A 25,897-nucleotide genomic window follows, 5' to 3' on the forward strand; every position below is an offset into this window, starting at 1 on the left:
GTGCGGAAAACACGCGTGTCTGGGGGCAGGTGAGGCGGTGGGAGGGCCGGGCCGGGGCCGCCGCCGCGCCCGGTGCTTGTTATTTTCCAGCATGAGGCTGCGTGTGCCGGGGCGGGTGAGCGGGGCTGCCTGCCTGTGCTGGGCGATAATGGCAATTACCGAGCGGCTCTGCTCGGACGGATGGTGCAGTCTCACCTGCTGGAGGCATTTTAATTAGTCCACGTCTTACACAGCCCTCTTGGTGTACGCCTTTTGTTGTTGTTGTTTTCCACGTTCACACGAGACCCCCAGCGCGGGGTGTTGATGCAGCAGGGAATGCAGAGTGGTTGCACTAAGGGTGCATTTTTCCAGCCTCCCTGGAAACCTCTGTTCTTCTGAGGTCCACGTCTTACACAGCCCTCTTGGTGTACGCCTTTTGTTGTTGTTGTTTTCCACGTTCACACGAGACCCCCAGCGCGGGGTGTTGATGCAGCAGGGAATGCAGAGTGGTTGCACTAAGGGTGCATTTTTCCAGCCTCCCTGGAAACCTCTGTTCTTCTGAGTTTCAAGTCTGGTAATTGAAATGCAATGTTGTCTGAAACTTGTGACGGTGGTTTGCAAGTTCCTGCACAGGAATCCAGTTTTGTTGTGTCTTTTTCTTCAAAAAATTAAACCAACCTCCATAATAAATTAAAATTTTACTTAGGAATATTTATTTTGTGTGCATTTGGGGGAAAGTGATAAACTAAGTTTAGGTTTCCCTGAAAATAAAATACCCTGTTTTTTAAATAAATACCTGCAAGAGGCTGTCACCTGCAGCATTTATATTTCGTGTATGTTTTTAAAAGCTGCTTTTGGCTGAGGGGGATGATAAAGTATTTTGAAACTTGGCAGCTGTAAATATAGGTTACTCAATATATGTTTTCCTTTATATATACCCACCAAACGTATTTTTAGATACATCTAGTCATCCTAATAAAAACATACCACTCTAGCTTGCGCATTACTTTATTCTAATATAGTTAGATTTTATGAATTGATGTAGCCATAAAAGAAAGGGAATGTAAATATGATTTTACCTTCAGATTTTTCTGTTGAATGGCATACTGAAACTGCATTTGTAGTTTGATTGTTGGTTGTTTATTTAGACGGTAAATAGTAATTCATTGTCCTTAATGCACACTTGCTACCTTTTGTTTTGGTTTTCTCTGCAATGTGACCTAGAGAAGGAATATGAACTGCAGAATTTCCTGTCTGTTTACCTCATGAAATCTTCACACCCTCCTAATTTATTGTGGTATTTAGTGATGGCCTTTTTATATTTTCTTCTCTTTCCATGAACGTGCTTTTTGGAAATGAGCCTCACGGAGCATGTTTACATTGCATTCAGATTAGGTATCATGTCCAAGTTGAAGACAAAATGGCTACTAAGTAAAACCTTTGATTTTAATACGGGTTTCCTTTTCAAGGAAAAAGGGCACATCTATTAGCCTTGCAAAGGAGAGCTGCTTATTTGATTCAGGTAAACTTGATGAGTAGCCCGAGCCCACGTTTGGTGCGAAGGAATGCAGTGTTTTGCCTGGTGTAAATGGCTTGCCTGGTGCCAAGTGCCTGTGACCAGCAGAGGTTTTGCCAGCACCTTGCAGCCCTGTTTCCTGCTACCTTCACAGGCATTCCTTCCTTGCTACCTTCTTCCTGCACGGGGCTGGAACTTCCCTGCTGCTTTCAGGCAGTATCCATTCCCTGTGGGTTAGACTGTTGAAATGCAGTATTTGAAGATAAGGTTATTTTTTTATAAGAAAACATTTGCTTTGATATCTTCAAATCTTTTGTCTGGCACTGCTAGAAACTCTCTGTGTTATGATCAAGCAGTCTTCAGTTGAGGCTGGAGTTTAATGTTAATTTGCATCTTCATGTAGATGTGGTGGTTGTTTTTGGGCAGCAAGGATGCGGAGCATTGCCAGGGATGTTGTGCACGCTGCACTTGGAGTGAATAGTGGAATGACTCCTGTAGCTGCAGTCTCAGATCCACTTATTCTGTCCAGTGGGTGCTGTGTGCTGGTGATGGACAAACACTGGGAGAGCTTGTGGAGGGCTGCTGGTGAAAATGGCAGTGCTCGGTTGTTAACAGAACGAGGTGTAACGCGCAGAAGAGAGCTTCCTCTTTTCTGCCTTCCTGCCTCCTCCTCCCCTCTTCCCCTGCTGTGCCAGTTGTGCATGCTGGCAGGTTGGTGCCTTCAATTCCTGCCTTGCTTCCCAAGGGGTTTAGTACTCTTCTGTATCTTTTGCCTACATTTTTCTTTTTCTGGTGGTTGTTTTTAGTTAATTTTGTGTGTTTTTGTTTTTTTAAGAGTTTCAATCTTCAAATTATGTTGTCAATGAAGATAGTAATCTAGCAAAATATAGCAGCTACTCAAATACTGGACTTGAGGATCACAAACAAGTCTGTGCTTGTCCTTCCACTGTACATGCAAATATAAATATAGTGTGTGATGCAGGCCTCAAGTGGGACAATGAGTTATTCATTATCTAAACTCATACTTCATTTATTCTGTTTAGTAAATTAAAGTGTAGTTTGACAAAAGTAGCTCAGGTACTTGTGAACATGTGGAGTTCCTTAAAATGAAACAATAGGTTAAGTCCTTCCGGCTGAAATTGCACACACAGTCAGTGTATGTGCTTGCTACAAGTCCATTCAGTTTTGAGTTTTTTTTAAATGGGTTTTTGCATTTAAAGTGACCTTTAGTTTGGACTGAGGGAAGGGAAGATAAGAGTTACTTAACTGTACTTAAAAACAAATCAGGAAGGTTTTTTTTGCATTATGACATTACGTACAGGTATTTAACTGCTGTTTGGTTACAACAATTGAAGTTCATCAGTGTCAAACTGTATTTTTTTCCTAACTGCCCCACTTGAACATATCCAGTAAAGTGGTGTCTGTTTTCAGTTTATGTTGTATATGTGAGTTGCTGAGCAGTTGGATGTATTCTTATGGTGTCGATGAAATGGGCAGAAATAATATTAGATGTCTTTTTCCCACTGATGGATTAGAAGTCTAGACGGGGAGAACATGTCTTTTGGAGCCTAGCCTGGCTGATTAGAGTCAGGTTGGGCGGGTTTGTAAATTGCCCTGGTCTTCACTGGACACTGGGCCTTAATCTGCTTGTTTTTATTTCCCTTCAGATTCATTAAAGCTTTCATATTTATTAATAGTTTGTGGTTCAGACATTAGAGCCCGAGGCAGAAGAACTGTCTAGTCAGCTGTCTGAGCATATAGACTAATGGGGTGTCAATTATTTTCATCTGGTGAGGGTGCTGTATTATCAAATGTGTATAATTTGTATATGATGTTTCTGTCCCCAAACATGTTGCTTAAGACAGAGTCTACTCAATATTCTGTTAAGTTGCCAAGGAATATCCGGTAGCTGAAGACATCAGTGATATACGTATGTAAAAGCAGTGTGGCACAAGGATTGAGATGCAGAGATGACCAAGGAGGGAAGGTGTCAGCTGAGGGTCTGCTCACACTGGCATGAAAGAAAAAGACCAACAGTTCTAGGCAGTTTAATCCCTCTGCTCACTGTATTAATCTAAAATCCAGTCTGTAGCTGCAAATGAAGGAACGGACGGGTTTGTTTTCCTGTTCACTGTTGCGAGTAACTGGTGATGATTCTTCAATGAGTACTTGTTTACTGTTGTAATAGTAATCTGGTGCCTGCATCTGTGCACGAGTTGGCCCCAGCTTCTTTCACCTTGCCTGCGTCTCAGCTTTTTTTGTCCTAAAGGCATCTGTTAGGATTTGAATATAGTAATTCTGCTCAAGAGATTAATTTATCTCCTTCCCAATATCTCATGTAAACTGAGCTGAGGACCAGGCGGCGTGGAGTGGAAAACACAACGCATTGCTTTTGCAGCCATTCCAGTTGGATATGGGTGTGGATTTTGGATCCATATTTTTTTTTCTTCAAATCGCTCTCCTAGCTAGAAGTTGTATTGGAAAACCACATGAGCTAGGCTGGGCAGTGCCAAAATTATATGACTTAAGGCCCAGTTTGTCTCATGTTGAGGGGGGAGTAGGAGGTGAATTGTGCCTTTGTTAGTTTGGGGCTTTTGGTATCGTACTAGAAAACCAAATTAGCTGACTGAAACACCAATATTTTCTGATCTTTGGAAGACACTGTTGTTTCTTAGGACTTACATGGTTTCTGCTCTTTCCTGCAGTTGCATCCATCACTCCTCATTAGGCATTGTCAGCAAGTGTGGATTGTCATTTAGCTGTTGGCAGAGCCAATGTTCTGCAGTTTGGAAAATGCCATTGAGATTTTTCATAATAGGAATTGCTACTTATTTGCATGGTTGGGTCAGCAGAAATAAATTATTGACAGTCTTGATATTTTTAATAAAATACCTGGCAATGAAGAGGAAAGCTTAAGGGGTACTAGTTTCAGGCTCTTTGCAAATGCAGGTGTGAATGACTTTCTGGTAGTTTTCTTATCCAGTGGAAATTCCTCTAAGACCTTTTATGTATGTTTTTAAAAAAACAGATCTCTTGAGTCAGGTTGAATTAATCTGTAGACCAATCCATCTGCATTTACTGTCAGTTTTCTGTAGCTTGGAAGAGGGAGGAAGGGAATTAGAGGGAAAAAAACCCCAAACCTCTGTGTTTTGTTAAATGGTCTTTCAAAATTGAGTGGAGAAGTTAAAATTTTCTGTAACTGGTGACAGATTCTTAGTGGTTATTCTGTGCCCCCAACTCAGAATCCACCAGCCACCATTCCTTTCTTCATCCTCCTTAAGTCATTGTTGGAGGTGGGAAACAAAACTTCCATTTCTTCAATGAAGGACTGCTAACTGTTAGGAGGACGAGCTAATAATTATCATTGACAGTTGTACAGGCTGCACTTATTTCACTAAATCTCTGTAACATCAGGAGTGTTTTTACCTGCTTTGAAGAAGTACTTTGAGCTCCTCAGCTAAGAGATAGATGATGTGTAAAACTGCAAAAGTTTCTTGTCACTAACCCAGTTTTTCCTGTCTCTGTGGTTCCATTGTTTACAGGTGATGGTGAGGCTTGTATTTCCCAGTTTGGTGTATAAGCAGTCAAATACATTGGAAAAAAAATTGAGCTGTGGATCATATTTTAGAGTAATTCTTGATGATATCAGGGCAGGTCAGCCTTCCTTGGGCGAAGCGTTTAGCAGCGTGTCCTTTTCCTTCACACTCTGCTGCTCCAAATGGATAGGAACAGAAAGTGGAATTTGTTTGATTCCATCTGTTTCTGTATGAATTGGTCAAGGTAGCTCCCTTGTAGCCATTGTGAAGAAAAATTCACTTCTCGAGTGAGGGACATCTCAGGAAGATATTTCCATAAAACAGTCTATCTGGTCACTTTATGTTCCCGTTTCTCTGTAATTGTAAACAAATTCTAAACTGTGTGCCAGGATGTAACCATCTGTGTTGCAGATCTCTTGAATTGGGCAAAATAAATCCTAAAGCAGTTGCCACTTTTCCAAGTTGACTTGTTTTCCTGGAGGATGGCCACTCCATCCCTTCCATGGGTTGTTTTGGAGATCTTCCATTCCCTTGAACAAAGTCCAGGTACACTCTTTATCTATTACTACACATTCCTGTACAGAAGAAACCCTCCTTTTTGGGGGAAGCCTCCCTGGAAGAATTCCTTCTCACCAAAGCGGGTTAAAAAAGCATTTATGGTTCTGTGCTGGCGTGCACCTCCTTGCCCTTGGGAAAGCCTTCCTCCATGCCACCAGGAGTGGGCAGCTCAGTGGCCACAGCACTTGGTGCCAGATCAGCCTGGGAGGAGAAGCGACTTCCCAAAATGAGGCACGGCCACCACGGTGGTGGAGTTTCTAGGTCAGCAGGTGTAGAAGCCAATTTGGTCTGCAGGCATTTTTGTAAGGTTAGAAAATAAACCTGAATAAAATGAATGCTGACCTTTATGTAACCTTTTGAGAATGGAAGTGAGGTTTTATTGAATATCCTGACTCCAAGTTGGACAGAATAGCTTTGCAAGAGAAAGATCTTTGTAAATCTCCTTTTAGGAAGAGTGGACTTTTCACTCTTGCTCATGGGTTTTGTTTTCTTTGCTTCTTGAAGCAATAGGAACTAATGAAGTATATGAAGGGGAAAATAATATTCAACTGTTAAAAGAATTGGTTAAGTTTTAATTATCTTCATTTAAAATGCATAAGAGAGCATTAAATTGTTGACTTCACAGCATCAAATGTATGCAGTTCCTTATTTCATCAACATTTTTTACTTTCCACTGCAGGAGTTCCTTTTGCTGAAGCAAGTCAGATGGTGTGACATTGTGATTCAGAGCAGCATTTCTAATGAGTTCTTAATAAGCACAGAATTGCAGGATTGTCATCCTAGGCCTCCATGGCTGGGTTGCTTGCCATTTGGGGCAATTCTGCTTGATTTGCATGTGTCTGTATGTCATTGGTGAGTAGGAACCCAAATTTGTATCTGAAAAGAACAATTGGGGGACCCCCCAATTTATTTATTTTTTCCTGGATGCTGTATAAATTAATCAGAAGAAGATTCTGTAACTGGATGAGATGACAGTACTGCTCAGGTTTGGGTGATCAGATTTGCACTGAAGCACTGAGGAATCTTTTCATTAATTTGGGCTTGGGGTGGTTTCGTTAGTCTTTTTTCTTTGTGTGTGTAGATTTGAGAGCAGGGGTTGAGCTAAATGTTTTTATACAGATCCCATAACTTATGTGTGTTGCCTTCTCTTGTTACTCCACTCTGCCGCTTGCCAAACAGAAGTATTTGGAGAAGGGCCAGAGCTGCAAAATTCAGATCAGGATCCAAATTTGGATTTTTGGTTCAAGCCTTTCTAATATCTAGTATTACAAAGCCTCAAATATAGATAAGGAACTTGTTATTTTTAAACTACTCAGATGAGGAGATGAAGGTAACTTTCTAGCTTGCCTCTAGAGCAGTCCAGGTAGAATGCTTGACTGTATGTTTGAAAGGTTATTGACAGGTGATAGAAAAAATAAACAGAACAGATGAAAATGCAATGCCCTGACATCAAAAAGAGCCCAAACAAAAGGCCAGCACATATTGGTACTTCCAAGCCCATGAGAAGAATCTCCTAAATACATCTAAGAGTTCTGGAAGTGCTGGGGTGTTTTCCTTCAGATTTCTGGGAATTTTGAGGTTTTGCTTTGTTTTGTTCTAAATGGAGTTAGCCAGTATCTCAATTTTAATGCTTTCTTGATTTAATGGAAAAAGGATTATCTGTCGTCAAGTAGGATGCTCATTATCAGCTGCTGTGCCATCAACAGGCTTTCAGTAAGCTGTGATGTGTTTTCTGGCTGTTGAATGTTTAATCATTAAGATGGCGGAAAAAGCATTGAAAACTTCCTACATGTTTTCTCTGTTGCTTGTTTCTAATTGCTTGTGGTTGCTGCAGTGACATTGTGCCAGTCGAAGAGTGAGGGGGGCAGGTGTTGATGCAGGCAGGACCAGGGATGGGGATGGTCTGTGTGGGCGGGACCTGCACCCTGGGAGTCCTGGTGGAGGAGCTCCCATGGGTGGCAGACCCAGGCTTTTGCTTTTGGACCTGCTTGGCACTGCACCTAGTGAGTGGTCTAGTCTTTATCTATTGCTACCTGAGCTGTTTCTTTTTTCTAACTGTAACCACACCACATGGTGCTGTGTGTGGCAGTTGTGGAGGTACAAAATGTGTCTATAGAAGTGGGTCTCTCGGGACATACCTGTGCTCCTCCAGATCAATGGGTCCTGCTTAGCTTTTCTTTGGAGCTGGCTGGCGATGGTCTCACTTACCAATTGTCAGGTACTTCAAGTTTGGGAAGAAAATCTTGTTCCTGGGAAGAACTTGTTTGTTAAATGAGGCATATTTGTGTCTTCCCCTGAGAGGAAATTTGTGGTTAAATGTCAAGGTCCATGATTTATGGCAGTCCTTTTTGATGGATGGTCTCACAGGCGTGGAGGCAATCCATATTTTTTATTCAAAGACTCCTAAGTGCCATGATAAGGTTGTTGGGACTCCTGCCAGTGAAAAAGTTGGATTTCACTGGACAGCAGTTTGTCTCCCACACTGTTCTGATTCAGATGCTTTGTGCTTCTCACAGTGTTCCTCAATGAAAGGTAAATGATCCCTATGTGATCCTTGTGCTGATTATATGTAAGTCAGTAGCTGCAGGTGAGGCTGACTGGCCAGCCCTCGGCCCTTGTGTGAAAGCTGCAGCTCTTGCTACTGCAGTGGGACTGGCTGAGGTAAAGACCAAAAACAGTTTTGAATTAATCTTGCAAGAGTCAGAGACATGCCACAGGAACCCTTTATCCAAGCTCTGATGAAGTATGGTGTCTTTCATTAAGGGTGCATAAAAATTGTGCCTATTTCTTTATGGCTTGATTTTATTTATTTTTTTTAATTAAGCCTGCTAGGGTTATAAATGATGAGCTGTGTTAGAACCTACAGTTGCAGTCAGTGGTCATGTAAACTAAATAAATTAGCTGATATTTAAAAGACAATGAAATTACTGGCAGTAATCATAAGCTGCACACCTGGAACCACAGTGTGCTGAAGAGCTAAGCCAGCTTTTGGCTCCAGGAGCCTGCTCTGCAGAATTACCTTCATTATGCTTGATTCCAGTGGTATAGTTGAATGATTAACTCATAAAAAGTTGTGAAATAAATTGGCAGCTGAGAGGAAGGTGTATTTGCCTCTTCCATTCAACAAGTAAGTGAACTGGGATTCACAGATCTAGTTTTAAAAGTATGGAAAAGGATGCTTTGAACAGAAATTATCAGTTGTATTTAACAACCAGAGATAGTTTACTGAGTCAAGTAAAAAGCTCAAGTATCAGCAAATGTGTGAAGACATAAGAAAAATAGCTTTATTTTTCTTTTTACAGCAGTTTGGAAATGCTGCTTTGTGTGTTTAATTGCATCAGGCGAAAGTTTGTCTAAATACTGTTTGTAGTTACATTTCAGTTAAAAAGTAATCTTGTAAGTAATAATTTTATAATGCAAAAAATACTGAAATGCTCACCCTGGAGATTTGGTAACCTATATAATTCAGTCCCTGATCCATGAAGCAACCTGGACAACTATCTTGATTACTTCTGAGGAGAAGCAAAGTGTCTGATTACCCTGTAGATATCTGCTTAAATGTACACTATGAGTAGTATTTCCTGGTTAGTGCCAGCTAAAAAGATGATAATGCCCTTTGTCAGTCTGGAAATAAAAATTAAAACAAGATAATTTTTTTGTTTTGTCCCCGTAAGTTTAAGCAGTCTCCATTTAACTTTTGTTGTACATATCCCCATGGACTGCATCCATGTCTCACTAGAAGCTTACTTCATTCTGTTGGATGAATTAAGAACATGAGGTTCATTTACCATCATGGTTTGTGAATTCAAGTCAGTGAAACTTGTATCTTAATTGAAAACCAGAATTCAGATTGTGTCTACAGTGTTTCAGTGTGTGGAAACCCTCTCTCTGTGAGCACTTAGACACACATGGATCTACTGGGATGTTGTTGATCAGTAGCTCCAGCTGTTCATTGTGAAAATATATGTTTGCAGTGCAGGACCTAATAATTGTTATTTGTCACTTCACAACAATTTTTGTCACTTCAGTGATAATGAAGAAGTTTTCTGAATACTTGAAATACGAATAGCTTTGTGGCAAATTAGGCCCAATGTAAGATCAGGAGGTAGTTGAGTACATTGTAGTTTTCTCCTCAAGATGGTCCTTCCTAAATTGTCAGTCAGAAAGGTGAGCTGCAGCTTTGGCTTGATTGGTTCCGCTGCTCAGTAAGGGAGTGGCAAAGCAGCATATAGTTCACCTTGAAAATGGAAATCAAACTGTGTTAATAATCAGGAAAAGACATTTTCATTCCCTTAGTGCAGACATCTGCTCTCCCACTGGCACATTTACGCATGATGTAGTTCACAGGAATGAAAATCCAGACCAGTCAATTCTGTGGTGCTCTTAGATAGTGTCTCCTTCTGGAAGGACTCATAAGACAAGTCATTATGAGTAACATTAGTGTGAGACTTTTATACAGGCATAGCTCAGTAAATTGTTAGATGCTGAAAGATGTTAGCCAGTTACCTGCTGCAGCCTACAGGTGAATTTCACCATCATGGTTACCTGGGTGAATGGTACTGTTGGAGCTTCCTGTCTACATTGGTCTTAAATGCAGTTCTCTGGTGCTGTGATTTTGAAAAGTCAGAAGTTTAATGGAGCTTTTCTGAAATCTGTTCTAGATTTAATCAAGAACAGCCATTTCTGTTTCTGTCTGTTCTACTAAGAAAGTTGTGGTTTAACTCTGCAGTTCCCTGGGATGTTTCAAATGGACATATTCTGAATAATTAATCCATGCAGGTGTTCCTTAAATTGTTTTGATGGGGTGCTAAATTCAGTGACCTGCCTGGCTGTACCAGGACAGGTCACATGCCCTCCAGTATGTTTTTAAAAGAAAACAATGACAATATGAAAACTTGTAAAATAGATACCAAAATGCTTACGGACAATGCTGTGCCTGCAAAGCAGGTATGTTATTTACTTACTTTGAGAAAGGCGAAGTCCTCATTTTTTTGGGTGCCATCCTCCCCAGTTGCCTACAGAAGTAGGATGAGGTGGCAGAGCCAGGCGTAGCCGAGTTTGCGTTCGACAAGCTGCCTGCATGTATCGTCCTCTGAGGTGGTACTGCATCCTAAAGTTGTGGGGTATTAACTACTGGTCAGATGCCTGCTCTTCAGAATTTCCATTCATAAATTAGGTTTTAGAGGAAAGAAATACTCTGATAGATTCCCTTGTTAATTCATCACAGCTGCAGAGGCAGCCTAGCAGTGAAGGAGGAGGCAGTGGGTGGAGTGAAGGTGACGGAGTGACTGATGTTTCTCTGCCCTATGCTTGTAGTTTCTGCAGTGCTGGCAGAAGAGCTTCTGTCCTGGCTGCTGTGAAGCTGTGCAGAGCTGAGGGATACCTCAGCCCGAGAGCTGCTAAGCATCATCTTGGGTTAGAGAAACTGGTCCTGCAGTGCAGGCTCATGCAAGGTGCTCATTTGACACAGTTAAACTACCACCTAGGAGTGCACACAGTTGTGTTCAAACTCAGTTTTGTAGGTACAAACTGAAATAGGTATGAACTTCCACAGGTTTAACTTAATTAACTTTTGTGCAGTTTTAATTTTAAGGAAGTGCAGCTTACAGGTTTAGACAAGCTCTTGAGTCTGCAAGTAAACTAAAGTTCATCTGGATTGCAGGCCAGGGGAACTAGAACTTTCCAAACTAAATCCTTGAGAATTAGAGTAGCACATGTTTGTAACTTTTCTGAAGATCCTATTTTAGCAATTAAAACCATTTTAAAATATGCCATTAGGATTTTTATTTTTTTTTTTACCCCCAGAAGCAGAGCATGGAAACAGATGGGTTACACTACTTTAGTACTCAATGAACTGACCTTTGAGGTAGGCAAAAGACTTCTGGTTACTTGCTGCTTTTTATTTGCAGTGACCAGACAATTTCTGTGCCTGGAGTGTGTTGAAGCTGGGATGCAGAGGTGAGTGAGAAATGTCCCAAGGTGCAGGTGCAAGGCTGAAGGATGGACACTTGAAAGAACCTGTTGCAGCTGAACAAGGAAGAGGAATTTTTTGAGATGGGAGGTTGTATGGTTGTCACCACAAGGCAGCAGTGCATCCTGCATTCAGCTTTTAAATTTTTATCTCCAAAAAAATCAAGGACTGAAGCAGGGTTATGGGATGTGCCAGTGGGCAGTGTGGCACAGGTCAGGGAGAGAAGCTGTGGCAGAGAAGCCATGCCCATCTAACATGAAACGGGTGATCCTTTTAGTAGGCAGACACTTGGAGGGTGCTTTTAGATACTCAGGGCATTACTCAGCACGAGGAAACCTAAGAGGTTGCAAGGATTGCATTCCCTGGGAGTTACCAAGGTCAGCACTTGGATACAGGTTCCTCAAGTGGAAAAAAGGGTGCATAGGAGCTGTGTGGTGGACAGCTATAAGAGGAAAGGGAGTGAGGAGGAGGAATGCAGACGTCTAGAGATTGGTGCAGAAGTGGAGGTAATAGGATATTGCAAGCAGCATTGGGCTAGATAAAGGCTGGATTTGTTTGCAGAAAGACTGGCTGATGCCTATGGGTGAACTGTTCAATGTGGAGGGGAGAGATGTATGTTGGTGGCAGGGAGGAGGGACAAAGTGTGGGTCAGTGAAACCCTGTGGGTTAAGCTGAACCTCCCTCGTGCAGCATCTTTGAAAGGCCACCCAGCCCTATTGCATCCCTCAAAATGCTTCTCTGCTTCCTAGTGTGGGTCAGGTCCCAGGGAGCATTGAACACAGAGTGTGGTGTGAAGGCTGGGGCTCCTTTCGAGGCTGACAGTGGAACACCTGCAGCTGTTGACCCTGCATGTATTGGAAAAGGGGATGGCTGTGTGGGGTGTCCAAGTACTGGCTTGTCTTGGTGGGACCTAGGCAGTGTGTGGGGCTCAGTGCTGGGCTTGGCAATGCTGGATGGTCTGTTCTGCAGGCTGGTGCTCAGGGCACAGCCACTAAAGTGGCTTGGGTAGGACTGGGTTATGGCACTGCTAACAGGATGGTACCTCCCTGGGTACCAAGTGAGTAGGGTAGTGAAGAGGTACAACCAGTAGCAAACCTGTTTGTTAACAGAAAGTAACTAGGACACCTGTGGGTCATGGAGATGTCAGAGGAAATAATGAGAAATAAAGAAGACAAACCGGATATTTTATCAGCAGGTTTAAATCTGCCATCCGGGTATCTCTGCCAGCATTGGAAAATGCCTGTGGTAGGAAAGCATTGCTGTAGAGCTGCTGATACTGGGAGCTTTTATATTGGATTCAGCTGAGCTTTGTATAGCCATGTACAATAAACAGCCCTGTACAGATTTGTGCATTTATGGGTGTGCATTAAACATAAGCAGAGTGTAGAACCATTCCTCTTTTCTTCTGAGTCTGAGTATTGTTGCACTTTGCTGTCATCCATCTGTAGCCACCATTCCTGAAGGGAAGGGTAGCGGAGGGCCAGGTCTGAGTGCCCTGTGGCAGGCTGCAATGCACAGCAAGGTGCTACCTTCCTCCTCCTTCTCTTCTTGGCTCTGCAGGCAAGCAAGTAAATGATTTTGTGCATTAATGTTTTGTAGATGTGCTTTTCCCCCCCTTCTTATTTTTTCCTTTTTGTGGTTTTTTTTGTTTGATTTTGTTTTTGTTTTTATATTTAATAAGTATTGCTGAGGATTGTTACCCCTTTACTTTCACTAGGCATCTGTTCTTAGAACCATTTGGGAGAAAGGCTTAAGAAAAATGTCATCATGCTTTATAGCACCTTCAGTTCAGACCCCTTTGAAATACTAGCCTTAAGTAATTGTGGTGATAAGGCTTCTGCTGACCATAGCTGAAAATACAACAGCAGATCTTTTAGCTATCTGTATTTAGGAGCAACCAAAAATTGATTTGTTTTTTCATAGTTAGTTTTAAAAACAGAAGCTTTCATTGTGAAATACATGAGCCGTTGTGATGGATGTTTTGCCGTTTAGCCACAAAACTGCCTATCTGGTGACTATCCATTCTTTCTGCTTTGAGTGGAATGTTACTTTAGATTAAGTTCTTATTCAAGCAGTCTTTTTTCACATCACTTTATTGAGATTACTCTGTGCTTCTTGTATTTAGCCTTTCTAGGCAATTGATCCTTGCAGACTGATCTTAGAACAATGCCCTGCAGTGCCTCATGTAGATTGTTATTAATAAATATAGGATGCAGGTCCTTTGAAGTCATATTATCTTCCCACATAATGTATAGAGGGCATCACATCCTTGGGATAGAGGATCCTGCCTGAATATAACAATATGCATTGATTTTAATGCAGAGCAATGCTTGAAAGAACCAGGGTAAGAGCTGTGTAAAAGCATTTTCTTTGTCTCTTGTAAGCGTTCATTGAAGTAACTTGTGGCAAAATACTGTATTTAAATAAATGTAAAAAAGCCTCAGGAACTTAAATGACTGTCTTGTTGCTAGAATAGAGCACCTGGCACTGTGTGGTTGTTGTAAAGTTCTTCCTAGTTATTTTAAGAATTGTGGAACAAGCCTTTAGTGTTGAATACAGCTAGATTTCTTCAGAGAGCTAAAAGCGATGTTTATAGACCTAAATTTCAGACATAGGTATTCTGATGTCTGCCAGCTAATTATTTCTTGGCAGTTTATTACAGTGGGCTACGTTTGAGACTTTGTAGTTTCATTAGCAGCCTTATTGTCCTTCTTTATTCAGCTGTTTGTATAGTTGGCATGATTTAATACTCATAAAATCATCATGGTGTCAGAAATGGGGAGGGGGTTTAATTTTTATCCTATATGAAATATTTTAGTTGCATTTATTTCAGTAGCAAGTGTTGGAGTCATGCCTTTGACCAATTTTAACCTGCGCTAACTTAAAACGTGGTGGCATGCTGAACTTCTGCTTTCCTCAGCCCTATGGTGCAGCATTGCTCCTTCCTGTGTCTGGTGGGAAACCGGGCTGGCTTCTTCCCTTTGGCGAGTGCAAGAAGGTAGATCAGGTTACAGGGAAGATGAAACGGTTGCAGCTCACCCTTGTTGCACTGCTTTATTGGCTTGCTGTGCTTGTTGCTCTCTTATTTTGCTGAGAAGGGTGGTTTGACTGGGATTGAGGAGGCTGCCTTCAAGCTGTAAGAGCCAGCATTTACCAATTGGTGAATATTTGCTTTGTTTACTTTTTGGGGCCTGAGAGTTGGACACTTTTCCACATTGCCAGTGGGTACAACTCTGTGGCTATTTTTATGTTTCAGGGAAATAACAGTGCTTCATGTGCTTCCAAGATGCAGTTATGGTCCCTGTAGCGTTTCTCTTGAGCAAGACTGTGTCACACATTTGCATATCGGAAGATTTCATTTGTCTTGTGTTAAATGTTTTGCTTCTGTTGGCTTGTGTTTGCTCTGGGTTCAGGTGAAGGTCTTGTCGCCTTGGCACCGAGTTTTCCCCAGGGGAGAGGGCGGTGCAGGCAGGGACAGAGCCCCTAGGTGGCATCAGAAGCCACCTGATGTTTGGCTCCTGCGCGCCAGAGGGTGGGAAGTGCGGATGGGAGGGGAGCCCTGCGCTCCGGGATGCCAGGGCTGGCTGGCGGACATGCCCGGCTTGGGTGTGCTTTCCTTTCTCAGTAACCTGTGCTACCAAAGGCTCTTACTCAATTAGCTGAGCAGTATAATATAGTCGACATTTCACTAATGCAAACATGTTTCAACCTTTTGCAGCTCTGCTTTCTAAATATTTAATTGAAATGCCTTTACAGCCATTTTACTTCTTTATCAACGTGAGCCAAGCCAGACAATGTAACATGGCATATGTTAAGATGTTAATTGAGTAGCAGCGTGCATAGGCGGCTGGCTCGTAATTTTCTCTTTAGATGATCCTTGGCTCCAGTTTAACGTTTCTTTGTGCTTCTGAATGGAAGGTTATATAAAGATATATTTAGAACTGTTAGTGTAAGAAAGAGAAGCATTAATTCAGTAAGATTAAGGGCTGAGTCCTGCAGGCACCGCTGGGACACAGCACTTGTTGTGGTAAGGATGTGATAATAGTACCTTTCTGGTAGTACCACTTACTGTAATAGGGCTGGTAATCCTTTTATTGACTGGTTCCTCACAGTGTGCAGAGTAAATTGGTTGTTTGGTTTTTTTTTAGTTGTTGCCTGATGTTGGCAGAGTTGTAGAAGAGATATCAAATCTTCCCAAAAGGATGTGTGCTCAGTTTAATAATGACCCTCTCTAATGTGGTTTTCAGAAAGATGACTTTGCCAGAACTGTCACTGTTGGTATTTAGTAGTGGAGTCCAACTTGCTTTCCTTGGGAGCGAGCGGAGTTTTCTGCAAGCGGCAAAGAGGCAGGAGTACACTACACAGGAAAAAATAGCTCCTGAGTGCTGCCAGCACCCAAGTATCTCCTGTGCCTGAGAGACATGGGCCTGGCAAGTGCTGCCCTACCCTGTTGATCAGTAGTTTGACAAACAACCCTCATATGTTGTATGGGGTAATGACTGATGCAGTGGGAAATGGACGATTCTCAGAACTGAATAATTTCTAAAAGGCTGTGTGGCCAAAGTAATTCTTCCATGGCAGCCTAGCTCTAGCTGCTCTCTGGGGTATCCCTCTCATATGGAAAGCTTGAATAAAAATATAGGGGCAGCAGTTGTCTCCACACATCATTAGGGTCATACAAGTGAGCAGTTGGGTGGTTTTCCTGTGGCCTGGAACATCTCCTACTGCTGTTCCTTCACCAGAGCTGTGCTGAGTTTTTGCTGGTCTTGTGCTCACCTCCCAAGAGAAAAAACTTTGTTTTGGTTTTGTTGTTTTGGTTTGGTTTTGGCTTATTTTGGAACTTCATAAACCTCCTCTCCCTGTTGATTGTGTGAGAGAGAATTGTCTGGTTTACTATCTGAGATGGTAACTAGTTAACACTGATGATGTTATAAGTAATTGCATACTGGTTTGCTTTCTAGTTGCAACTTTTCTTAAGGTGTCCCTTGTATCAGGTAATAATGTAACATAAGCCGGAGCCCTGCAGCAGGGAAACTGCACTGTTGGGTCAGGAGTTGTATCCTGTCTTCATGATGTATGGCACAGTTATTAGCAGTAGTGGAAAATGGTTCCTTTTCATAAATTGCATTAGAGTTTGGCAGAAAAAATGTTTTCCATAGCCTGTCCAGAATGTACCAACCATGTAAAATGCAGCTACAGATGCTGTGTTCTGGAGAGTGTTCCAGTTAATGCAAATATTTGCAGTCTATGGCTGAAGAGGATACAGAGTATCTGTGGCAACTTCACTGATGGTGTGAAAGTTGTAATGAAAAAAAAAATCACTCTGACTTCCAGAGTTTGACCTCCTAGTCAAATCATTATGATATTTTGCACAATAAATTGTGGCTCTGCTTGTCCCCTGATTTTTGTTGAGCTGGACTTGTTGCTGTTGTTGACATCTTCCTGCGTTTGAGGATTGAGTCCCTGGTAGTGCCTGGATGATGAGAGCTGTGTCCCAAGTGACTTTTGGAGCTGGGAGGTTGGTCCCCTGCCTGAGCAAACCCTTAGTGTCCTGGAGGCCTGTTGTCCGAGTCCTGCTTGGGACACAATCAGGAGCCCCCTCACAAGCATCCTCCTCTGCACCCTGTGTCCCAGGACAGGAGTTGTGCTGCAGCAGGTGTGTGTTGGCTCAGTGTGCTTGCTGTGCAGGTGTAGTACCCCCAGTGTTTGTTACACCGCTGGCTTTCCTAGGGAGTGACTAATCAGTTGGAAAGCTGGTAAGGGTTAGTTTTGTTGGCTGTGAAGGCTTAGAGTTAACCAGGCAGTGGCTAAAATTTTGAGGACTTTATTTTACCACTCCCAACCACCTTCCTCTTTCTGGTCTCACAGGCATAAGGCTTCTCATATCCCTTGTGGTTATATGGCTTCTACTATTTGCAGCAGAAAGTGTGCTCAGAGCAACTGAATTCTGCCTCCTCTTGTAATTCAGTAGTCTCATATTGCTCAGCATAGTTCAGCTACCTAGTCCTGAAAGTAAAGTATTGCTTAGTTAGAGAAACACTGGAAGCATCCAGCTTTATGTCACTATGGAAAAAAATTACACCTCCCTGCCTTCTTCTCCCAGCTTTTTCTCCTTGCTCTCTCCCTCAGTGCAAAGTAAACCCAGCTGCACACCTGGGGAAAGAACACACTCCTCATTCTGGCTGTGCCAGGTTGGGACAGTTAAAATGGGGCTGGTTTGAGTAGAAATACATAAAAAGGTCAGGGAAAGCAGACATGCATACTTTGGCATAAGATAGAAGAGCAGGTTGAGGAAATGCTTTAGCCTGTTTTTTTCCCCCTCCCTGTCCTCCCCAAGATACTTTTGGGAGTTCGTCAGCATGGCTTCAGCATTTAGGATCTTAAATTACTGCAGCCTTTGAAAGTTACCTTCAAGAATCTCTCAGAGGTCTTGGTCCTAAAGGTTAAGTCAAAAGCTGAGGCTGATCAGATGGGCTGGAGGCTTTCCAGTAAGGCTTTCTGCTGCAGATCTAAAGCATCCAACATGTGTTCCCTGAAAGTTGGGCTCTTGTTTCTGAATGGCTAGTGGTAATTATTCAACGGTGAGTAGGTTAATCCAGACTGGTGGTGTTGGGACAGAGTTGACACTTTTGAGGAGCATTGCTGTAGAAAGTAGAACAAGGCTATATACCTCTCGAGCTGCTCAGTGTGCTTTAACTTCCAAACCCTCTGCGTGGTGGTATCCACTGAGCAAAAGTTTCATCCTTGGTTGTGATAGTGTAATTTATTTTTTAAATTATTTTTTGGCAAAGTTTTGATCTATAGTTTTATGCTCCTAGGTTCTTGTTGTTGGTATCTGGTGCAAGCTGATAAATCCGAGACAGCTGTAAAAGCAGCCACCTTTGTTATAATTTGTAAGAGACAGCGACCCCCAGAATCAGAACAGGCACTTTCTTGTCTGGGATGAAACTGCTTGAAGTAGCCTGAATTAAGTTTTAGATCAAGTAAGTGAACTAGTTTAACTTCAGAGAGACTGTCAGCATGAAGAGCTACACAAGAGAGAGTAGCATCAGCTCTGCTTCCAGGTGGGGGTGGGTCACAGCAAGCCCCCAGCAGCAGCTCTCCAGAAGGAGCAATGCAGGTTGTGGGCTTATGGTGTGGTTTCTGAGTTTTGCAATGGGCTCAGGTAGCTCCAAGATTCAGATAGTTATTTTCATTAGCAAGAACATCTATCACTCGTGCAGCTGCTCCTAGATGCGTAGCAAAGCTTGTGAGTTGCAGCCTCCAAGTGTTAGGAAAGGCTCCGTGTAGGGCCTGATTCAGCCTTGCTCTGGGGGTTGCTGGCTGCAGTTACTGTAATTGTAGTAGCAATTAGGTAAGGGATTAATTTGACAGAAACAAAAGCAGACTTGTATATTTATAAATGAAATTTCAACTTTTAAAACATACCTGTCTTGTTAGAGAATGAAGTGGGGTGGAAAAACAAAAAGTGGCAAATACATTGTAACTGGGATGGCTGTTGCTTTTCCACCTTTGCCACTTGATTTTATCTCCTGATTCGATGGAGATGTGCCCTGCAGTGTCACAGTGTCACCAAGTGGAGCTTTTCTGTGCGGTGCTCTGGACCACAAGAAGGTTGCTGTTCAGCACCTTCCCAGTCAAAGGGCTGCTTCTTAGGGTTACTGTTACTTGACTTTGACATGAATCAACTCTACTAGAAGGTAAAGAAGAAGCACTTATGTCATTTGACACAGGCTTTATGGAATCAGGCCATGTTATCCTGTGCTCTGATTTGGATGAAAGAAGCCTCAGTTTACTACCAACAAAGTTTGATGTCCTCCATGTATACTATGGAGCAGGAGATGAAAGAGATTGCTGTTAAAATAGACACCATACTTACCCGTGCTGAAGCCATAGGACCTTTGCCTTTTAAAATGTCACATCTGCTTGCAGATTGGAGGACATGACCTTGACTATGCTTTTTGTGCCATCAGTTGACGAGAAGGAAACACAGAGAAACTGTATTTGCTGGCTTCATTACTGCTCTTCGGCAGCTCCTCAACACTGTTGTTCAGTGCTGTAGGAGCAGAGGTCATGACTGGAAAAGCCTGAACTAATTTGAGAGTTTTCACTTACTGGCTCAGACTGATATTTGGAGATCAAAGACAGCTCATGGGATCTCGGGTCCAGCTGCCTCCTGGCAACTTGCCTCTTTCTTTTTGCAAGAAGAAAATATTAAAGCAAAGGGGCATGCTTGTGCACACTTTGGAGAACCTAGCAGAATGGGAAGTGGTGCTGGCTGAAGCACGTTCTGGAGAGCCTAGTGCAAAATGTTGCCTGCAAGTTTGTAGAGTAGAGGTTGGATTTGGACTAAGTTTGATCTGCCTTTACCCTGCATCCCTTTATCTTTCATGCCCCTTTACTGCATTAAACTACCATGTGAAGCCATGGAAGGGGGTGTCAGTATTAGCAGCTCCTGCAGAACAGATTTTTTGTCTGTTTGGTTTCAAAATGAGGTGTTGTAGCAAGCAGGGCAACCAAGCTTCTGCTGTTTTGAGTGTCTGATACAACAGTAGGTGCTGGTTCGATAGCTTTTGTTCCTGTCACCACCAGAAACTTTGGCCTTTTGTTTTGCTTGTTTCTTACTTATTCTTTTATCCATTGGATACCTTACTTGGCCTTTCTTTTAATGTGGTAGCACCTGTAAAAGTAAAAAACGAGAAATGAGGTGTTTTGTTATGTTAACAAGAGACTGAATTATGGTTTGTTCTAGTAGGAAAATAATCGCTCCCTGAACTCTGAAGATGGTTGTTTAGTGCTTGTTCAGTAGGTGTCCAGCAGTAAAGACTCTTGTTTTTTGCATATTAAAGCTCCTGCTGCTCTTCAGAGTAATGACAAAATGCCTTCCACTAATGTAGTCAGACCAAGCACGTGAACTACAGAACCCTTAAGAAACACAAAAGCTGCTTGTGGGTGTGTTTATATGAAGTATACCAAGTTCCATGTCATTTGCACTCTGGCACATGCAGTGGTATCATTTATGGCAGACTTTAATTCAGTCCCCACCCAGTGTATTCTTAATAAGCCAGCTAGCAGGTAGTGAGACCAATGTGGAAAACTCCTAAGTTGCCAGTGGGATATCATTTGTCTGCTTTGTAGAAGCTCGTTGGAAATCTAGAAAGAAATGCCTGGAAGTGGTGGGATTTACTGAAGTGTGGGGAGAGGGAGGTGTTAATTGTGTTTACAGCTGAACAAGTAAAATGCAGCTGAATTGTGGAAGAGCTTACAATAAAAGTAGTAAAATCCATCCTGGCTGCTTAACTACTTGGAAAAACAGCTCCCTGTTGCAATGATATTTTGTTAAAAATACAGTTCTTATATAAAAAAGCAAACCAACAAGAATTAAAAGAAATAGTGAAGTTTGGAGTGACAAAAAAATAGCTGGATGACTATTCTTCCGTAGACTAGAAAATATTTCACAGCAGGAGATTAAGCCTGCAGTACAATGATAGAAATTCTAATATGTAATATTTTTGTCATTGCTGTTTAGATTAATTCAAGATTTCTATTCTCTCTTTCTTCCCTCACGTCTAGCAAAACTGTACAATCTAAAGTGGACTGCATTTTGGTAAGTACAACTCCAGAATGCTTTTTAATATTTAATAAACTGCAAGAGCAAAATAGATGGCTCTGGAGACTGGCAGCTATTATGAAGCCTTTCCTTATCAGTGCTCTGAGGTACTGCTGCTAAATGTGATCAAGATTAGTTCCTGTTGCCAAAAAAATACATTATATGGGTTTGGTGTTTGTTTTCTGTGGGAGTATTGACCTCTCATTGCTACCAGCAAGTGGCTGTGATTGCCAGTTGTAGAACTGTCAGTATAGATACAGCACAGGAAGGTGACTTACTGCTTTTGTAAGCATTATTTTATTAAATGCAAGGTTATGTACTGCACAGATCAGAGTATGCAAGAAGCTAATTGTGCCTTCACATTCCTTTGCTGCTTTAGGCCTTGACTGACAATGCATGTTGCTTTTGTTGTTGTTTCCTTGAAACAGTTAATTAACGGCTAGTAATACATGTGAAGGAAGGAACTAGATTGAACTGCATGTTTGTACAAAACCTGACAGACTAATGTCCTTGTCTGTGAAAACCTTGCAGGTGTCATAATTACCAGATACTTTGTTTATTTGGGTTTTTTTAATCTTAAGCTTTTAGTAAAAAGCTGTGCATCATCTCACATACCTTCCCAGAATCGTGCAACAGTACACAGCTCACAATTAGGACAGGGAGATAGTAGTATTTTTTGAAGAAGGAAAGCTTTTGAAATGCATGAACGTCATCTTCCTTTGTGCATTAAAAATAACAGGATCTAGCCAGTGATAAGAGATTATTTCTGGGAAGCAAATATCTAGCACTAACTCAGAAAGAGGTTTTATTTGTTTATTTTAATATTGAGCAGGTTGCAAGTTTCTTTAAATCAAAGTCTGAGGTCATGAATTTTAAGACTGGAAGGGATTTATTATTCTGACCATCTACCTTCAGCATTTCATCCAGAACTACCAGTGGGTAAAATAAAAAAGATTATGTAGACAACCATCTGGTTATTATCAAATAGAATCTGTTCAGCTGTATGACTGAGCTAAATAAGAAAATTCCTCCCAAGTCACATTATCAAAGTCTAATGCAGATGACACTGAATTATGTTTTATTAAAATGTTGTCTTGATTTATTGTGGTAAGAAGTTTAAAGTAAGCTGTATTTGTTGCATTGCAAACAAACTTTGGACCAAATTTTGCATATGCTTAAAAATTCTTGGATGAATTTTTAAGACTTAGGGTACAGAGTTAGGAGTTACCAGTTTGTATAAGCCCATTCATTTTTGTAGGTCATCAGCAGTGTCCTGATGGTCTAATTTTCTGTTCCAGATATCTCCTTGTCTGTCCTGCTGATGAGTTCAGAGGAGTCCTGTCAACAGTGGAAAGGCCACTTTAGGTTAGCAAAGGTAGATCTAATGCTGTTCAGGTAGTTTAAGAAAGAAAAATTCAAGATTGGAGTACTCCCAGGAAATAAAAATAAAGCTGAATTTCATCAAAATGCTTTCTGCATTTTGATTTGCTTTTGGAAAGCTGTGAGCTGCAACACAGAATCTAAAAGTATGTTCAACTAAAAGGCCATGACTGTGTAGCTCTAAATAACTTGTTTGGAGCTTCCTTGCAGGCCTGTCCAGTTTTGTCCTGCAGGAGGTAAATGGGCAGAATGACTCTGGTGGAAAGTGTACAGGTTTGTCAGAGTGGTGCTGTGATGGGGCTACCAGCTGCCTTCAGGGAGTCCAGCTCCAAGCTTATGGGCAGGTCAGAATTTCCTTTGAGTGCATGTTCTTACATGGTTGGTTCAAATAGATACTTTTTCAGGGCCTTTGACTCAGTCTTCTAGACCATAAAGGGACAATGTCCCTTGTCTCCATTCTTATTGTAAGGAGGAGATTGGGTAATAGCTTTTGGTTGCATTGTAAGGTGCTGATGATAGCTTAAAGCACTTAAACTTGATCAGCTTGTTAGGAATCTTAAGAAACACCAGAGAAGTCAGAGCTTGTTGCCCTTTGTGTGTGGTAGCACCAGTCACAGCCAAAGTGCACAGAGCCACATGCAAGTGCTCTTTAGCACATAAGCTGCTTGGTTTGACACAGGATAGCAAGAAAAAGAGCAATACAAAGAAGAAACAGTTGATAGTAATAGTCTTTGTTGTGGCAGTAGCTAGCAGCAGAAGACTACAGAAAACAGCTTGTATAAGGATACTGGGACTGCAATTACTCATACAAGAGACCAAAGTTATCTGCCTTTTACTTGTTATACCATGCCACATACATTCTGACATGCTGTCAGTTTCTGGAAGATCATAAGAAAATAATGGTATGCTGTGCAGTCCAAAAAAGATAATTAGTGAGAATTGTGGTGTAAACAGCCATTAAAAATTCATCATAACATCTTTTTAACTGTAGTAAACATGTCTAGCAGTAGATTCTCTCATGATTTTGCTTGTTGTATTTTTTTTGCCACATACCAAGTGAACTCTTGAACTTGATTTTTAAAATAGTATGCTCCATATAAACATGCAGCAAGAAGATGAGGGTTTCTTTCCTTCTTCTGAGAAGAGCTCAGTTCCGGTGAGATAGTGCTGGATCGATGGCCATGAAGACCAAAGCTGCTGATGGCTGGAGTAGATGCAATGTGGGCACAGCCATTTTGTAAGATCTGTTGGAGTAATGTGCCTTGTTTTTGGAGAACAGGAGGAAGCAGAGAAAGTGGTAGCTTGTCACTTGTCTTTTTATCCCTATGGGAGACAGGCAGACGCTCTGTGAAGCTTTGGCAGCTGTGCTTGGACACTGCCAGTGCAAAGCTGCCATGTGTTTTTAGGGCTTGTTTGGAATATTTAGCACCTGAAATATGTTTCTGCTTCTGTTCAGATAAAGCATATAAAATGTATTTATTAGCATAGTTTTAGAATAATAGGTCACGTTTTGAGTATTTGCCGTTTTCTCTCTTGGTCATATTTCCAACAAACCAGCTGATCTTGAGCAAATTATTTAACCTTTGCTTCTTGTTGCCTCTGTTCACAAAGTGGGGAGAAGATTGCTTGACTACTTTGCTATTCTTAGTCTGGTTGTTAAATAATAGATGTTTGTTCTGCTGAAGTATGACAAGTTTTAGAACTAGTCTGCCAGTAGGTGCATGTTACCTTGCCATTGGCATAGCCATTTTTACTTGAATTATAGTTATCCATAAATCCTCAACATATGGAAAGAAATATTAAGATCAGCCCACATTCTCTAAAATAGTAATCTTGCAGAAAGCTTGCAGCAGTGCCCCTGGACTTAAGCTCTTCTTCACCAGAACTCAAGGACAGAAATAACCTGTAACTCTACCTTCATTGTAGAAATATGAAATAGTTCAAATTTTAATGACATTTTTCATTGTATTGGTTAAAGAAGTTGTCCCTTAGTCTATTCTTCCTCTATCTTATTTAAAGTTTGGCCTGACTAAATATTTTCTTCTTTAAAATAATCCAGAAAAAGCACATTTCCTGGAGTTTTCCAGTGATAATCCCTTTTGACAACTTCAGATTGAAACTTCACTGACGTTTGTGACCTGACAGTAGATCAGCAGTCAGAGAAAACAGAGAACCCATCCACCAAGGCCAGGAAACCGTAAAGGATGTTCAGTGGTTCTGGAGACTCACGTTCAAATCTCTAGGTTCTCTGGTTCCAGCAGGAACATGGATAAAGTAATGTTTCCTGTAACACAGAATAAGTCCTTAACTATATTTTGTGTTGAACTGATCTTTTTCTCTTTGTACTTCAGGAAGTTTCAGTGTCTCTCAGAATGAAACCAGGTGTCAAAACCTGGTATTTTCGTTTAAAAAAAACAACGAAACAAACCCACAACATTTTGGCCATCCTGGTTTATTTCACAGCTTTTTCTTTTTCAATCAAAATGCGTGTTTGAATAAAGAAGAAAGTTAGTTCTGTTCCTAAGAGGTCTTTGTTCTGTCTTTCTTAAGCAGCAAAAGGAGCAGTTCTGTGTGGCCACTGAAAATGCAAATATAAACACATCTCCAGTTTAATTTATTTGCCAAGTATTTTGTGCATTTCTTCAGTGAACTGTCTATATTTGGTAACTGTCAAAACAAAAATATTAGAGATTTCTGCTCTTTTGTATGTTAGTGAAAGTGTTTGCTTAGCTGTAACTTGAAATTTCTAATTCTTTGTCCTTAGTTATTCTATCTTAGAATGTAAGATCACTCAGATTTTGGCTAAATTGAAGCCAAGTTATGAAAATAGGTATGAACACTGCTTCTCTTCATCTTCACTGCATCTTCCTGTATCTAATGTGGTTCCAATTACAGGGAATAAATATAACATGTGAAAACCAAGAGACCCAGAGGTGGTGCTTTGTGCTGGCTTCACACCTCAGTCCTGCTGGCACTTGAGCATGTTTTTTCAAATGCAGCATCAAGAAATAGAGTTTATAAATAGGGTGTGGAGAATTAGACAGCCTTCATTTGATTTGATGGAACCAGTCAATCAAGGTCAGGAGACTTCAAGCAAAATTTTAACTTAGGTCCTTTTAAGTAGCAGAAAAGGATTCCCTAGACACTTCCTTACTTTCTGTATGAGTTTTAGAACTGCTGTAGCATGAAGCTTGGATGGGCCACACAAAGGAGAATTTGTTGAAGACAATGCCAGCGTCACAGTCTTCCTTTTGATGCTGTGACTCCTTCCCACTATAATGACCTGTTTTTTCCTCACTGTTGACCTATTTGGGGGGTGGTGGTTGAGAAATTTTATAGTGTATTTT

General features: G+C 41.4%; 2 protein-coding genes across 2 annotated transcripts in view; one reads left to right on the forward strand and one right to left on the reverse strand.

The window, feature by feature from the left end:
• Positions 1–983, reverse strand: part of TEX9 (testis expressed 9) — a 53,074-nt gene extending 52,091 nt beyond the window's left edge. Inside the window, exon 1 of the mRNA XM_009994538.1 lies at positions 967–983. Coding sequence (XP_009992840.1) covers positions 967–983 — 17 coding nt within the window. The remainder of the gene's footprint in view (positions 1–966) is intronic.
• Positions 984–1,926: 943 nt separating this feature from the next.
• The window catches only part of RFX7 (regulatory factor X, 7), a 45,949-nt gene continuing 21,978 nt past the window's right edge, over positions 1,927–25,897 (forward strand). Inside the window, exons 1-3 of the mRNA XM_009994539.1 lie at positions 1,927–2,206; positions 2,331–2,422; positions 21,090–21,167. Coding sequence (XP_009992841.1) covers positions 1,927–2,206; positions 2,331–2,422; positions 21,090–21,167 — 450 coding nt within the window. The remainder of the gene's footprint in view (positions 2,207–2,330; positions 2,423–21,089; positions 21,168–25,897) is intronic.

This window comes from Chaetura pelagica, unplaced genomic scaffold, assembly GCF_000747805.2.
Source record: "Chaetura pelagica isolate M959 unplaced genomic scaffold, ChaPel_1.0 scaffold222, whole genome shotgun sequence".
Taxonomy (NCBI): Eukaryota; Metazoa; Chordata; class Aves; order Apodiformes; family Apodidae; genus Chaetura; species Chaetura pelagica.